The sequence below is a fragment of the Chiloscyllium plagiosum genome, unplaced genomic scaffold (assembly GCF_037043375.1).
Source record: "Chiloscyllium plagiosum isolate Xiang-an unplaced genomic scaffold, Cpla_swu_hap1 HiC_scaffold_21, whole genome shotgun sequence".
In the NCBI taxonomy this organism is placed as follows: Eukaryota; Metazoa; Chordata; class Chondrichthyes; order Orectolobiformes; family Hemiscylliidae; genus Chiloscyllium; species Chiloscyllium plagiosum.
This window is the reverse complement of record NW_028270159.1, coordinates 29,584,820-29,602,152: the sequence shown is the minus strand read 5'-3', so window position 1 is coordinate 29,602,152 and position 17,333 is coordinate 29,584,820. Positions and strand designations below refer to the sequence as shown.

Here is a 17,333-nt window from a genome sequence, read left to right as displayed (position 1 = left end):
TAAGGTCTACATCACCTTTGCATTAAAAATAATTGTCACAGCAATATAAATGGCCTTATTAAATGAGCACAGTATGTTCTGGATGGAGGGATATTAATAACTGACAGATTGGAGAGTGAAAAGGATAATTCCACTGAAAGACAGCTTCCCTTTAAGTGAATCTGGCAGCATCTGTGACGAGTTACCGTTTCAGGTCCGGCTTCCTCAGAACTGTTTTGAGGAAGGGTCACTAGACTGGAAACATTAACTCCGATTTCTCTTCACAGATGCTGCCAGACCTGCTGAGCTTTTCCAGCAACTTCTGTTTTAGTTTCGGATTTATAACATCCACAGTTCTTTCAGTTCTTTTTAAGTGGCTCTACTTCTCTTATACATATTTTTCCACCTTTAGTCAACACAGTTCAATACAATCCTTATCTGTAGTCAGTGCAGTTAAGTGGATAGTAATGGGAGCAATGGGAAAGTTTGCCTTCCTAGCTCAGTGACTTGCAACTATAACGAATCTGGCCGAGATTAGAAAAGCCAACACAAAACATCATCGACTCAAGGCCCTTTCTGATCTTTGTGGTTTAGCCGCTCATGGTAACGGTTGGGGGTTTGGAAGGTGCAGTCTAAGGATCTTTGGTGAATTTAATCGTTGAAGGCTGAATTTCTTATTTAGTCACAGGTCACTTTTATATTGATAGAAGCAAGAGCAAAACACAGCAAATACTGGACTTTCTCAGAACAAATTTCACTATCTTTGCTTGACTGAACTGACGCCCTCAAACGCTTCTAATCTGGTGGAACATTACAAGTAATATGATAAACACATTTGATGCCTATACGCCTCAGAATTGCAAGTCAATGACTGGGTAGCTTTGAAGGGTAATGCCTAAGTACTCAGCTTCTGATTCGGTACTAGCTGGGAGCTTAGAAAGAAACTTGGCATGCAAGTTAATATTCTTCACTGCATCCTTGTTTATCTGCCACTATTAAACATTGTTTTCTGATTTTCCAAAGCCTAAAAGTTTTTTTTTTAATCTCACCTATTTATCTAGGAAACTGATTTTTATATGGTGGACTTTTACAGAGGTATGAACAATTTGTGTAAAAGGTGAAGTTTGAATGGATGGAAACAAAATGCCCAAAAGAACTATGGAAGCTGGAAATCAGAAACAAAAGCAGAAATTGCAGGAAAACCTCAGCAGGTCTGGCAGCGTCTGTGGGGGAGAAATCAGGGTTAATGTTTCGGGTTCTGTGATGCTTTCTCAGAACTGACCCTTCTTGAGTTCTGAAGCAAGGTCACTCAACCAGAAACATTAAACCTGCTTTCTCTCCACAGATACTGCCAGATCTGCTGAGCTTCTGCAGAAATTGCTGCTTTTGTTTTAAATGGATGGAATCAGTTTAAGACAATACTACCGAACAATCAATACTGCATGTACATATAGCTACGACAAAATTTACTCAAAAGATTGACGTAGATATATCTCTGTAACCTGTCCAGTTCACTTCCTTCTGTCACATCATGTTGACTCTCATTGGGATATGAACCCATCCACAGGTGACAATTGTTCTGCTATTCTTTACCAAGGAATGAATTACAGCCAAGCTATTTAAACATGGGCAGAGTCACAGTTCAGCCTCGTCATGACAACACATGCTCATGGCATGCAGGAGTCACGAGACAGAGATTAAGTGCAGGAATCCTCAAAAGGCTTTCCCTTCATAACGTAGGCTGTTGAGCACAACCACAGTGACCCAGAAATCCCAGCTCTTTCACATAAGTGTCACTTCTAAGGATCAAATTCTATGTCATAATTCCGTACATCATTAAGATCTGGACTATCAGGAAAAGGCTCGCTTAACAGACAACTCTTTGGAAATTGTCAAATTCAGGTTCAACTTTTTTTTTTACACAGCAGAGTATTATAACACACATTTTGAAATAGAAAATGAGGAAACAAACCTGAACAATTCGGGGAAACTGGCAGATAATCATGCAATCCTTTTTCAGGCATTATAAGGTTAATAATTTATCAGTTTTTGATATTTTTGCAATTTTAGATTAGATTAGATTACAGTGTGGAAACAGGCCCTTCGGCCCAACAAGTCCACACCAACCCGCCGAAGCGCAACCCACCCATACCCCTACATTTACCCCTTACCTAACACTACGGGCAATTTAGTATGGCCAATTCACCTGACCCTGCACATCTTTGGACTGTGGGAGGAAACCGGAGCACCCGGAGGAAACCCACGCAGACACGGGGAGAATGTGCAAACTCCACACAGTCAGTTGCCTGAGGCGGGAATTGAACCCGGGTCAATTTTAGTTGACTGGACAAAGAAAATAAGTCTGAATGCAACAGTAAAAACAATTTATCAGACAGGCTTAGATGGGCAATGCTTCAAACAACTCCAGAACTAATGTTTTAGCTTCAGGCACTTTTGCTCAATATGTTGCTCAATCCACCATTGGATCCGGAGCATTTTGAACATTTACAATAGATTTTTGTTCTCTCAAACCTGGTTTAATTTACAGACAATTCCATAGCATCCAGGTTTGCTATTTGCAATGAGTGTGTACAGAAGAACAGCGTGCTGCCCCAGATAAGACCAGAGAGCCTCCTGTCCAATAAATAAGATCCAGGCTGTGAGCTACATTAACGCTCCCCACCCACTCTATCTCCAGGGAGCTGGCAGAAGAAAAAGTGGCTGATACAAAAAAAAAGTCAGAAACACTGTCCATGGGCAAACAATGGACCTAAATAATTTTCAGTGGGTGCTAAGGTGCTAAATGGGTGTCAGAAGAGCATTGCAACATGCTTCACAGCATGTAGTGAAAACATTCAGCTCAGTGTAGTGTCTACATGACTTGTGAGCAAATGTGGAAGATGATCTGAGGAAATACAAATTGCTATGAAATTACCCCTTAATTCTCCCTAATGATTCCTGAAACAATAACACTAAATTCTACCTATCCATCTGTTATGCTGGCACATGCAAATTTTACTCTGCCATACTTAAAATAATTTTAGACATATTGTGACATGAACTACTCATCTTGACACCCAATGGCAAGTGAATGAAATGGGGCAGGTCTAAACTCATACCCTCATTCGGGCATTACAAATACGCAGACTATCTAACTAGCTTTTAAAAGCTCACTTGCCTCAATGAATTTGCCTTCAATAAAATCCCTCAGGTAACTTTTCTGATCACATCCAGCAGCTCTGAAAAAGCACCACATACAGAAAGGCAGCTAATGGAAAACACTTCAGTTGTGCACATCTGATATGTGAAATATATTTTCCATCCAACAGCATTAAAACATAAGAATTAACTTCTGATTTTAGTCTGAACAGTATTGCAAAATCAAATACAATCTAATACCTCAACTTAATTTCCAATCTGTTCAGTTTACTTAACATTTGAATATTATGTAACTTGAAATTATATCTGACCTGCTTTGTTTGTTTGCAGTATCAGTGCTGTTCACAACAAATTGTTACATATTTATGAGGTACATTTATTTTGTAGCTCTCTTTCAAATCCTTGCATCAGTGTAGGCCTCAATAGAGAATTACAGTAAAAGAACATCGACAGTGCTTTTAAATGAGATATTCATTTACGTAAGAACTGCTGCCTCCTGGTTTAGTATTTGTGAGATTCAGTAACAGACAGGCTGCACCTCAAAACCAGTCAGTTAGAGTTACGGCTGGGAAATAGTTTCAATCCAATTGTTTTCCTGGAAAATTCTGCAAACACTATACTTACTTCATTCGTTACCTCAGGCCATGCAATGAGCAGATACAGATGTCGAACTGGTTGCTAAAGTGTGGTGCCAATCTGGCTTGCATTTTGTTTGTGATGCTTTCATTCTTAGGGATCCAATTCTACTGCTCTGGAGTTTAATATTTTAATGTTTGGTGATTACATCAGTTGGGTTAGTCAAGACTGGAGCAGTTTGTAAACCTGATTTCATCCTATGTTACACACCAGTGTTGACAATAACGCTTTGATGGGAGGCATACATTTTGTTTTGATCTTCACAGATGCTGCCAGAACTCCTCTAGCATTTTCTAATTTTATGTGGACTCCAAATACATTAGCAATGCACCTACATTTAATTGTGAACCCTGTGGATTGCCAACCCTGGTGTGCCAATTTCAGAAAGTTTCATCCTCCGATTTTAATGCATCACTTCTCCATTCTTGTCTTCCAACCAATGCCCCATCACATGCATCCTCACAAGGTACTGCCTTCGACCAATCGGAAATTATACAGGCTCTTCATTATCTAGTTTCATGAGTCTTGACCATTGATCAAATAGTGTATTTCTGCCAAGCTCCACTATTTTTGTTCCTAATAAGCAGAACAGTTCAAAGAAAATGAATTTTTTTAAAAAAATCACCATTTTACTTCAATGCCTTTGCCAGTTTTGTTTGTAGCGTCCTATTGATTCATCATTGAATCCCAAAGACTGCGCACACTCCTGGAGGGTTCCACCCATGTGGAATTTCCTGTTGTTGTTTCACACCAAAGCTGAGCATGAAGTATAAACCTAATCTATGCTTCCAATCCTGCAGCATTACTTAAGACGACCGGATAAGCAATTGGTCAGCAGCATAATTGTGCAAAATGTTTCATTGAACCGTGCTTAGACACCAAAGTTAGACAGTGGGCTGCGTGACCAGATGATAGTTTTAAGATTTGTTGCTCTTTTGGGAAAATCCACTTTGAAATACTAGCCGTTGGATCTGCTGTGCATTTGCACAATTTTTATTTCCTTTTAATCTTCACAATATTTGCAATAGTTTCCTTTAATTACTCAATGATTCTTTCCTCAAAAACAGAAACACACTGGTGAACAATTATATTGCACATGGACATTGGTTCCAAGACAGTCCGCTGTACCCTTTAAAAATTTCAAACACATACACAGCAATTATTGGCTGTACAAAGAAAACACACTGAACTGTAAAGCATTTTTTTCTACTTGTGGATGAGGCTGTTGAATTCTGGATAGCAACAGCCGGCAGCTGAGTTTATTGCCAACAATGCTCCTTTCTACGTTGAGTCTAAGGGCTTGTCTGTCAGTGATAGTAGGTAGACCACTTGAGTCTTAACAAGGTGTAGTTTATTGCAAAATAGCACTAGATACAATTAACACCAATTGGTTAGACTTAGTTATAACTATCAGGAGTCAGGTGTATCACATGGGGCGCCACTGGGACTTTGTGAAAGATTTAACTTTTTTTTTACCCAAAGGTGATGTGACACCATTAAACTGAGTGGAAGTAATGTAAATTTTACATTAACCGCTTCAGAGCCATTATCTTATGTAATACCTCTCCCTAAACTTTCTTCTCCAGGGTTGACACTTATGCTACTTTTATCACTGCCGCACCTCCCTTAAGTCTCTAGTGCTGGTGGTTTGGAGCAGAACAAATTCCCTTTTGACTTGGAAGATTGGTAAGTCTTTGACATGAGGACTGTTGAGCTGGACTCTGAAATTCTGCATTGGAGAAACTTTTTCATCTTTTGGATGTCCTTTGCAGCAGATGTTGTTCCTAATAAACCAGGTACTTGGTCTAGCATCTAGCTTAAACTCATGTCTGGGGAACCTTAATCTCACAAATATCTTTTATAGAAGATATCTGCTCTGCTGAAATAAGTACATTCTTCCTTCTACTGTTGTGGATTATTGAGTGAAGCAGTTATTTCATTTTAAACAGGTATTCTCTTTTTCAGTATTCTGGATGTTAATAGCAGGTAATTTATTCTTTTTGACTATGATCTGAATCTGTAGACATTGGTCTGTCTTCTCTGCAGCTCACCTCAATTTTGTTCAGGCAAATATTTACTCTCAATCTGATGTATCTGAGTTGAAGTATATAACCTCCTTACTACAGTTTGTTGATTAGGTCAGGTGTCTTCATTCACCATATATGGATGTCCTTCTGGTGAATTAGGCATTTTCACATCCTTATTTGTATCGCTGGAGGATTGCTGCTTAGTCAGCGCTATCTTTGTTGTTGCCATTGACAACTCTACTTTGAGAGGTAGCGGATTCTGTGTTCTTCAGTGCGATAGGAGTGGGAAACATTTCCACCATTTCTGTAAAATCTGCAATTTCCTTCCCAGGGTCCCAGGTTCGATTCCAGCATTGGGTGACTGTCTGTATGGAGTTTGCACATTCTCCCTGTGTCTGTGTGGGTTTCCTCCCACAGTCCAAAGATGTGCAGGTTAGGTGAATTGGCCATGCTAAATTGCCCATAGTGTTAGATGCATTAGTCAGAGGGAAATGGGGCTGGGTGAGTTACTCTTCGGAGGGTCAGTGTGGACTTGTTGGGCCAAAGGGCCTGTTTCCACAATGTAGGGTCAGTTGTGAAATCTCTTGGTGGGAGAGCATTTCAATGATAGTGATCACAACACCCTGACCTTTACTACACTCATGGAGAGGGATAGGAGCAGACGGTATGGGAAAGTATTTAATTGTGGGACGGGAAAGTACAATGCTATTAGGCAGGAACTGGGGTGCCTAAACTGGGAACAGATGTTCTCAGGGAAATGCACAACAAAAATGTGGAGGTTGTTTTGGAAGCACTTGATGGTAGTGCTGGACAGGTTTATCCCACTGAGACAAGGAAGGCATGGTAGGTTGAACCTTGGGTAACAAGGGATGTGGAACATCTAGTCAAGAGGAAGAAAGTTGGGGAGGCAAGGATCAGACAGGGCTCTAGAGGGTTACAAGGTAGCCAGGAAGGAACTGAAGAATGGACTTAGGAGAACTAGAAGGGGGCATGAAAAACTTTAGCAGGTAGGATTAAGGAAACCCTAAAGATATTCTACAATTATGTGAGGAGCAAGAGGATAGCCAGAGTGAGGGTAGGATTGATCAGGGATAGTGGGGGAACTTGCGCCTGGAGTCAGAGTAAGTAGGGGAAGTCCTTAATAAATACTTCACTTCAGTATTCATTACTGAGAGGGACCTTGACGTTTCGGAGGACAGCGTGAAACAGACTGATACGCTCGAGTATATTGATGTTAAGAAGGTGGATGTGCTGAAAATTTTGAAAGCCATAAGGATAGATAAATCGCCTGGGCCAGACGAGATATACCCTAGGTTACTATGGGAAGTGAGGGAAGAGATTGCTGCCTCTTTGGCGATGGGTTTTGCGTCCTCACTGTCCACTGGAGTAGTTCCAGATGATTGGAAGGTGGCAAATGTTATTCCCTTGTTCAAGAAAGGGAATAGGGTAATCCTGAGAATTACAGACCAGTCTCACATATGTGTAGGTGAAGTATTGGAGAGGATTCGGAGAGACATGATTTATGATTACTTGGAAAACCATAGTTTGATTAGAGATAGTCAGCATGGCTTCGTGAGGGGCAGGTCTTGCCTTACAAACCTTACTGAATTCTTTGAGGATGTGACAAAACACATTGATGAAGGCACAGCAGTGGATCTGGTGTACATGGATTTTAGCAAGGCATTTGATTGAGCCTACCATGGGGAACCCTTTCAGAAAGAAAGGAGGTTTGGGATACGGGGAAATCTGGCTGGCTGGCTGGCCCATAGAAGGCAGAAGGCGGTGGTAGAAGGAAAGTATTTAGCCTGGAGCTTGGTGATCAGTGGTGTTCTGAAGGGATCAGTTCTAGGACCTCTGCTCTTTGTGATTTTTATAAATGACTTGAATGGGGAAGTGGAAGGGTGGGTTATTAAGTTCGCCAATGACACAAAGATTGGTGGAGTGGTGACTAGTGTGGAGAGCCTGCTGTAGGTTACAATGGGACAGTGACAGGATGCAGTACTGGGCTGATAAGTTGCAGGTGGAACTCAACCTAGAAAAGTGTGAAATGATTCACTTTGGAAGGTCAAATTTGAATGCATAATACAGGGTTAAAGACAGGATTCTTGACAGTGTGGAGGAACAGGGAGATCTTGGGGTCCATGTCCATAGATCCCGCAAAGTTGCCACCCAAGTTGATAGGGTTGTCAAAAAGACGTATGTGTGTTGGCTTTCATTAGCAAGGTCATTGATTTTAAGAGCCGCGAGGTTATGCTGCAGCTCTATAGAGGCCTGGTTAGTCCACACTTGGAATATTGTGTTCACTTCTGGTCGCCTCATTATAGGAAAGATGTGGAAGCTTTAGAGAGGGTGCAAAGGATATTTAGCAGGATGCTGCCTGCACTGGAGGGCATGTCTTATGAAGAAAGGTTGAGGAAGCTAGGGCTTTTCTCATTGGAGTGAAGAAGGATGAGAGATGACTTGAGAGAGGTGCACAAGATAATGAGAGACAAAGATAGAGTGGATAGCCAGAGACTTTTTTCCAGGGCAGAAATGGCTATCATGAGGAGGCATAATTTTAAGATGATTGGAGGAAGGTTTAGAGGAGATGACAGAGGTGGGTTCTTTACTCAGAGTGGTGGGTGTGTGGAATGCACTGCCAGACGTGGTTGTAGAGTCAGATACATTTGGGATATTTAAGCGACTCTTAGATAGGCACATGGAAGTTAGTACAATGAAGGGTATGTAGGTTAGTCTGATCTTAAATTAGGATAAAAGATCGGCACAACATTAAGGGCCTAAAGGTCTGTACTGTGCTGTACTGTTCTATACGCCATTTGGTTTACTCTCTACTTTGACTTACCACATGCTTCTTTAAAGTATCTTTATCACATCAACGGAATGGATTCTATTGCTCACCCAGTGTATGGTTAATCTTCTCCTCTGAGAATGTGTTTGTGTCTTTCTGCTCACTGCTTCTGCACAGTTTGAATAGTTTTCTCCAAAGTTATATCTTCCTTGGACTATAAGAAATCTAACAAAGATTTATCAATTATTCCAACTGCAAGTCTGGCTCATAAACTTTGATATCACAGGTTTCAACTAATCTGTAGAGGTCATTAATGAAATTAGTTATGAATTCTCCTGGAAGCTGAACTCTTCTGTTGAATCTTGCCTATTCAAAAATTTTTTTGTTCTCAGCTTGAAGTAATTATCAAATGCTTTTAAAAAATTGCCAAAGCACTTAAGTCTTCTTTGACACTTTGGCAATTTCTAACATCATCCACCAGAGGCCAAAATAGAATGCAAGAAGGTATTAATGATCTCAGCTTCAGAGTCTGTCTTTCATTTTGAAACAATTCTGAATCTTTAGAATTGCTTTCTTCAAAATATCTGATCCTGTGTTTTGTTTGAGCACTCTCTTTGGTAGTATTAGCACTCCTTTCATGTTTTTCTAATAGGAAGAATTTTATAAGGTTCTGAACGATGTTAGCTATAATGAGATTTGCGGCAGAATCAGATGAGAATTCCAATTAGACCTACCTTGAGATTGCAGCAACTCACTGTATGTTTTATGCATCTGCCACGTCGTGACGTATGTTTTTAGCTAGGCGGTGTTAAGTTACTAATTAAGGGGATGATACCATGTTAAACATCTTCTTAATAGCACAACTCACCTCAATAATATTCAGCTTCCTATTTTAGCAAATGAAAGAGACAACTGGACATCAAGAAATCTCGATATGAATATCAGAGCAGGTACCTGGTGACTTTACCAAGCCGCTGGCTGTGAAGACCGTCCATGTAAACAACATTGGCACAATCCCCAGGCACCAGCTGAAAACAGCCCTCGTCCATGGATGATGGCATCCTTGTATTTGCCAGCTCCTCATGTGGCACCTCTCTGATCCACTTGTACAACGTTTGGGAAGCACAAACCTGCATTGTAGGGCTCACCAGCCTTGAAGGTTGCTGCAAGGTCACTTTAAACACACAGCAGACACTCAGCTCACTGTCTGGACCAGGCTGCACCTCAGGGCTGTTGGGTTGCTCTCTCAGTACTTGTTCATCAAGCGCCTGCCTGGATGTTCACAGCATTCCCAGCTTGCCTTGCCATGATAATGAGCACAGTCACACATTCAGGCAGCTTGCCTTGCTCTCAGCAGTCTTCAGGCTAAAGGGATCTACATTTGGCTGGGCAGTAATATGCTTTGGCAATTTCACACTTGCACCATATACCAACAGCTTACCCAGCAACTACACTGCATGTGCAGGAAGCGAGCAGCCAAGCATTCAACTCTTAGTGGAGCCATCTTCAGTGAAGTCCATGAAGGTAATCATCAGCTAGGAGGTCCTAGTTTAGTAAATTGAGAGCAGCCTCCGATACCAGTCTAGGGGATTGGCTACAGTCAGGCATCTGGTCAAGGTGATCTCGGTCATACCTCCTGAAAGCTGAATGGCAACTGTAAAGCAGAGTGGGTTGGGGTGCAACTGTATTTGTGTGAGAGTGCTGTTTGGTAGAATAAGAATGGGAACAGGGTAATATGAGAGGGAGAAGTTATTACCTGATGAGGCTTGGTCATCTCAAATACCAGGGGCTAGGAGAGTAAGGTAGACAAATTGATGGAGTGGTTGGCAATCTGGGGAGGTAAAAAGACAATGGGGCTGACAGGAAGGACTGTCAGGAAGGGGGCCTGGATGTTTGGGACCTCACTGACACATATCAGGGTGGAGGCATCAAACTACTGGCCCAGGAACACTTGCTGTACCTTCCACCGTGCTGGAAATCGAAAGTGCACAATGAGAAAGAAAATGGTCATGAGCACACCTGAAGTGGACAGGGTAGGTGTCTTCAACTGTGACGGAGGGAACTGCAGGATCCACTGATGTGAGCCATTTAAAGGGAAGCGAAATTTCACAGGAAGCCATGCACTGTACAGAAGACAAACCTGCATGAGGCCTAATCTCTGATGATTATCAGGCATTGTCCCCCGTGTGCTATACACTTCCCTGCCCCAGACATTTCTTCCCCTGGACTATGTATCCAGGGAGTAAGCATAGGAATGTTTTAACATGAGGGGCAATGGTGTCAGCATAGCCCTCTGTATGCCTTGTTCATCTTGCTTCCATATTCATCAGCAGCCCCTCAGCACATACATTGACAGGGGCGGAGAATTCTAATGCCAGGCACCCCCTCCCTTTCTGCCCTACTGTGGGCTGGCTCCTTTTGGGATGACAGGAAGGGGAGGATTGAGTGGGGGTGAAAGTACATGGTGGCACGGTTGTTAGTGCTGATGGTGAGGTGTTCTGAGGGAGTCAGTAGGCAGCACAGAGGCCAATGCAAAGTGAGTGGCTTGGAAGGGTGGGCCAAGGGGCTGAGAGTGAGTGAGGAAAAATGTTGCAGGCCACTGGGAGACTAGCACAGCATGTGCCTTGGTGGAGAGTGGGGGCAGGAGCAGGGATAGAATCAGAGTGAAGTAGTAGAGAGATGCATTATCCTGGTACAGTGGAAAAGGTCAATGACCCTCTCAAGGCACTGCCAGCCCTTCCTCCACACCATGAAGATGGCACTGACTAGATGGTGACCTCAGACCAAGCTGCTAAGATCTAGTGTTCTGGCCCCCCTCCTCCCATGCACCACCCAGTTCAGCAGGAGCTCCAGGTGCCTTTCAGAAAATTCACTTTGCCATCCTCTGACATCTTCACATTGTACCTCTGTCATCACGTAGGGCAGCTTCCGAATACCAGTGCTCACCTGGGTGCACCACAGCCTTTTACAGATGGCACAGCTGCCAGGGATGATGGGCTCTTGGAGAATATCCGCTAAGTGACTGGATGTCCCAGGAAAGATGTGTGGAGATAGAATTGGAAAAGAAGGGAGCCATCGGGGTGGATGCCTAATTAATTAGGCTGGTTGGTAAGATACAGCATAAAAATTTCATTAGGCCTTGTGGGCAAAAAACCCTCTTTTAAACAAGATTTAACTGTCACTAGCCAAAAATACAGTAAGAATTAACTCAATGTGTTTACTTATTCTTATTGTTTCAAATCTGTTTAATCTGTAGCATCACAATACTCTGTGTTCTGCTGCCTTCATGTTTTGTTCTTACATTAAGTCAATGCTGTTTTAAATTTGTCTTAAAGATTTCCTCAGACTTCTATATTTTGAATTCAAACCTTTAACTTGGTTCTACAGCAATACAGTATTTGTATTCTAATAAACTGAACTCCTGTTAACTAACAACATTGCATTGTGTTATTTCTTCCAAAGTTTCAACTTCTGCAAAATAGCAATATTGTATATCTGTACTGCTTACTGGGGTTTTCTTAGACTTGTTTATTATCAAAATAGTGATTCAAACTTCTGCAGAAAAGTTGAGATTTTCTATCTTCTTCCCAGGTAAAGTGATACTTTCTCACCTGTCAGGGCATTATACCTAAAGCACATAGCCTTGCAAAATTTTTAAAATAAAACTGTATAACTGGGGCCTTAAGAAATCTACCTATGAAGATTACAGTTTAAACGTGGAGTGTCCTGATCCTTCCGTTAGACTCTTGCTTTCATCTTTTAAATTTGTCCATTTGTAGTCTTAAATCTTATTGTGCCTTTGTATACATTACTTTTCTATCTCTTGCCCTGTCTACTCTGGCCATGCGTCCGCATCTTAGACAAAAGTGAGGACTGCAGATCAGAGTCAAGGTTAAAGTGGTGCTGGAAAAGCACAGCAGCATTCAAGTAGCAGGATAATCAATGTTTCGGACAAAAGCCCTTCATCAGGAATGAATCCGCATCCTAGAGCCTACTCACTATGGCAATGAAGCACATTTCAAAGGCTACGTCCTCCCTTCCACCTTTGTCCATTCCCAGCCTGCCCTTTGTGCACTTATTGTAATATTTTTGCATGAAAACCGATGGGAATATAAAATTGCCACAATATGGAAAGGTCGCAGCAGATTGCACGTATATACTGAGGGAGAGGCATGCTGTATACATTAGTGAGGTATGAAAAGAAGAATATGAGGCAGAGGTAGAAGAGGTAATTAGAGTGGGATAAGGCCCAAGTGGAGTGTAAACACTATCATGGACCAGTTGTACTCAAACTGTTTCTATGCTGTAGGTTCAAATCAATTATCTGTAAATTTCTATGACAATATTTACAATGGAAACAGACAATATATGTCTGTCATACCGTAATTATATGCTCCCATCGATGGCAATGATGATCTACCTCAGTTTTGCATATCTAATGCTTTCAGCATATACTATAAAGAATCTCTAAATCTGACTAATTTTGTTTCTCAAAATGTTGTAATTTTTGTCACTTTTACATTAATAAATTTATGATGATACAGGTTTCACTAGCAACCATAACTACCTCTGAAACTGTATAACTTGCTTGGCCATTTAAGAGACAACCACATTGTGGTGTGCCTGGAGTCACATGTAGGTCAGACCATGAAGGGATGCTTGATTTCCTTCCGTGAAGGCTCTTAATGATGAGACGGTTTTTGAGGAAAATTTATTATTATTGTCATGCTCACCATGATTGGGACCAGCTTTATATACCAAATGTACTAATTGAATTTAAAATTCCACTAATTGTTATGTGGAATTTGATCTTATGTCACTAACCTAGGCCTATGGATTATTACTCCATGACATGACCACTATCATTTGCAACCGATTAGGATTGAATGTATTAATTTAAAATGAGGACTGAACCATATCACACCAATTATTCATATTTACCTGTTTTTTTTGTGTCCTTCCCTTTTTGAATAAGAATGTGACATTGACAATTTTCTAGTCAAAGAGTCACACAGCATGGAAACAGAATCTTCGGTCCTACTAGTCCACACTGACCATGTTGTCAAACTAAACTAGTCCACTTGCCTGAGTTTGGCCCATAACCCTCCAAACCTTTTGTATTCATATACTTATCCAAATGCCTTTTAAACATTGGAGCTGAACCTGCATCCACCACTTTTTCTCGCAGTTCAATCCACACAAGAACCACCCTCTGTGTAAAAACGTTGCTATTTGTAGTCCTTTTTAAATCTTTCTCCTCTCAACTTAAAATTATGCCCCCGAGTTTTCAACTGCTCCATCCTAGGGAAAAGACCCTTATCACTCACCTTACCTATGCCCCTCATGACTTTATAAACTTCAAAAGGCCACACGAGTGAAAATCATCCCTACCTATCCAACCTACTTTTATACCTCAAACCCTCCATTCCCAGTAACATCTTTGTAAATCTTTTCTGAACCCTCTCCAGTTTAATAATATCCTTTCTAGAACTGCACACATTACTCCAGAAGAGGCCTCACCAATGTCCTGTACAATCCCAACTCCTATACTCAAAGGTCTGAGCAATGAAGGCAAGCGTGCTAAACACCTTCTTAACCACTCCCCCATCTACATGTTATGCAAATTTTAAAGAGTTGTGTGCCTTTTCCTATCTTGTAGCTCATGATTATTGTTTCATTGCATGGGTACATCAGTCAAACTGAATATTGTCTTATAACTGCCAATGTTTAGCTGAGCAACTTAATACAAGTGAGATACCTGTTAAAACATATCGCATTAGTGAGTCTCTGATGAACGAAATGCCATCCAGAATATTCCAAAACCATTGGTAGTGCGTCAGTAGATGATGCATAAAACTAGGGCTTGGCTTCAGAAATTTATGAATTCTTGACCAAAAATATGCTGCAATTAAAAATATATGTTATTTAGTTCAAATCAACTATAGCAAATATTTTTCATAAAATTCTATCTTTCATCCTTGACTATTTTATTTATTTATACTGCAGCCAAACCCATTCAGAGACACTTCTACTGCGTGAATCCTATTTGGAGATAAAGCTTTTTTTTTTGCCATTTTCTGATGACCCTGAGCAGAAGGGCTTCTTTTTACATGTAACAAAATATGCTTTCTTCCATAGACGATAGAAAATTGCCACTCTGTCCATAGGGTTCTCAAAATGCCCATGCTAAAGAAAACTCATGATTAACAAAAAAAATGGAAGTTGATCAGCTTTGAGTGTTTGCACCACTGCAGTTTATTACAAGCAGTAATCCAGATTGCTGATGCGTTTTCAAACCAGCCATGATAGAAACATAATACTTCCGATAGATTCGACCACTTAGCAGTGATTGTGTTAAGATCGTGCTTTCAATCCCACAATAACTAACTGTGAAAAGTGTATATTGCTTTTTTATGATCGCTGGATGTATCAAAGCACTTTATAGGCATTGAGTATGCACTTTTGCAATTTAGAAATGCAACAGCCAATTGGCACACAGCAAGTCTTCACAAGCAACAATTTGATAATGAACACCCAATCTGGCTTTTGGCATGTTATTTGAGGGATAAATATTGGCGGGACAATTTTTTTTAAAAAGTTCATTAATGGAGTAAGCATTTTTCAGAATGACATATGTGTTCAATATTACAACTTGAACTTGGCCAACATGCTAAAGAATCACTTGGGTTCATGAACTAAGAGATTGTTGGAATGCTTTGAAATAAAACAAATCCTTGAAAGCATTTGATTTCCAGAGAGAACGATGCATTTAAATTGAAGTTTCAATGATAGGTGATAATTCCTCTGTCCTACTTCAATATAGAGCCATGATATCTTTCCCATTCTCAAAGCTGTTCAATTGAGGCTCAGATTAACATCCCATCCAAACTAAATTCAACTTGTAATTTATGGGCTAGTACCAGAAAATTGTCTTCCAGCTTTATTAATCATAAACACCCTAATAGCTTACTAATGACCTTGAAGGAATGTCACCCACCATCCTGACCTGCTTGACCTACAGGTAAGACAAGTCATGGGGACAGTGCTGAGCTGGAAGTTTGGAACTGGGGTGAGGTGGGGGAAAGGGAAATTAGGAAACTGGTGAAGTCAACATTGATGCCCTGGGGTTGAAGTGTTTCGAGGCGGAAGATGAGGCGTTCTTCCTCCAGGCGTCGGGTGGTGAAGGAACAGCGGTGAAGGAGGCCCAGGACCTCCATGTCCTCGGCTGAGTGGGTGGGGGAGTTGAAATGTTGGGCCACAGGGCGTTGTGGTTGATTGGTGTGGGTGTCCCAGAGATGTTCCCTAAAGAGCTCTGCTAGGAGGTGTCCAGTCTACCCAATGTAGAGGAGACCGCATCGGGAGCAACGGATAGAGGAATTTTGATAATATCAGACGAGTTATTATTGGGGTGGCACGGTGGCTCAGTGGTTATCACTGCTGCCTTAAAGCACCAGAGACCCGGGTTCAATTCCAGCCTCGGGTGACTCTCGGAGTAGACTTTGTACATTCTCCCTGTGTCTGCATGGGTTTGCTACAGTTTCCTTCCACAATCCAAAGATGTGCAAGTTAGGTAAATTGGCCATGCTAAATTGCCCATAGTGTTCAGGGATTATGAAGGTTAGGGGCATTAGTCAGGGGTAAATGTAGAGTAATGGAGAATGGGTTTCGGTGGGATACTCTTCGGTGTGGACTTGTTGGGCTGAAGGACCTGTTTCCACACTATAGGGATTCTATGAGAAAACTTTCCTTGCACTTTGTGGACGGCACGGTGGCACAGTGGTTAGCACTGCTGCCTCACAGCGCCTGAGACCCGGGTTCAATTCCCGCCTCAGGCGACTGAGTGTGTGGAGTTTGCACATTCTCCCCGTGTCTGTATGGGTTTCCTCCGGGTGCTCTGGTTTCCTTCCACAATCCAAAGATGTGCAGGTCAGGTGAATTGGCCATGCTAAATTGCCCGTAGTGTTAGGTAATGGGTAAATGTAGGGGTGTGGGTGGGTTGCGCTTCGGCGGGTCGGTGTGGACTTGTTGGGCCGAAGGGCCTGTTTCCACACTGTAATGTAATCTAATCTAATCTAAAAAGGCAGGGGTGTGGGACTAGCTGAATTGTTCTGACAGAAAGCTGGCACGGACACCTCAGGCTGAATTGTTTCCATCAGTGCTTGAGTAATTAACATTCCTTTTGAATACACCATTCTACAGTATGCGCACTAGAATCATTGAATCTCATTATTAATAGAACAAACCCTTCTCAGAATGAGTTATATGTTCAAAATTACAACTGGAATTTGTTCAATGTACCAACACAGTCTGCTTGGGTTCAGCAATTAAAAGGGATTATTAGATTGCATTGAAATAAAGATTTCATTTTCTGGAAATCAACTGGATACCAGCAATAGTGATGCACTTATGTTGAACTTTCAGTGGTTACCTAGTTATTATGGTCAATGACTATACTTCCAATAAAATGTGACTGAAAACTGAGCATTGAAACAACTTACGCAAACTGCAGTTGACACCATAGTAACCAGTGCGGGTGCAATCACATTCATAACCATCCTTCCCGATATTAACACATATTCCTTTATTCTGGCATGGGTAATAACAGCAGGGATTTACTGCAACAAGAAACAGACAAAGTTAGAGTTAATGTTCAGAAGTATTCCATTGACAAAAACATTTGCTAAATTTGCTAAAGTGTGCTGTTTTGCAATTGCAGGAAATAGTTTTTGGATACAACAATGTTT

The 17,333-nt window shown here is 41.3% G+C and overlaps 1 protein-coding gene across 2 annotated transcripts in view; it reads right to left on the bottom strand.

The window, feature by feature from the left end:
* The window catches only part of LOC122564813 (prostaglandin G/H synthase 1-like), a 104,482-nt gene that overhangs the window by 69,223 nt on the left and 17,926 nt on the right, over window positions 1-17,333 (bottom strand). For both annotated transcript variants that reach the window (XM_043720098.2, XM_043720100.2), the window contains exons 3-4: window positions 17,088-17,204; window positions 14,348-14,491 (exon numbers count right to left, since the gene is read on the bottom strand). In XM_043720098.2, coding sequence (XP_043576033.1) covers window positions 14,348-14,491; window positions 17,088-17,204 — 261 coding nt within the window. The remainder of the gene's footprint in view (window positions 1-14,347; window positions 14,492-17,087; window positions 17,205-17,333) is intronic.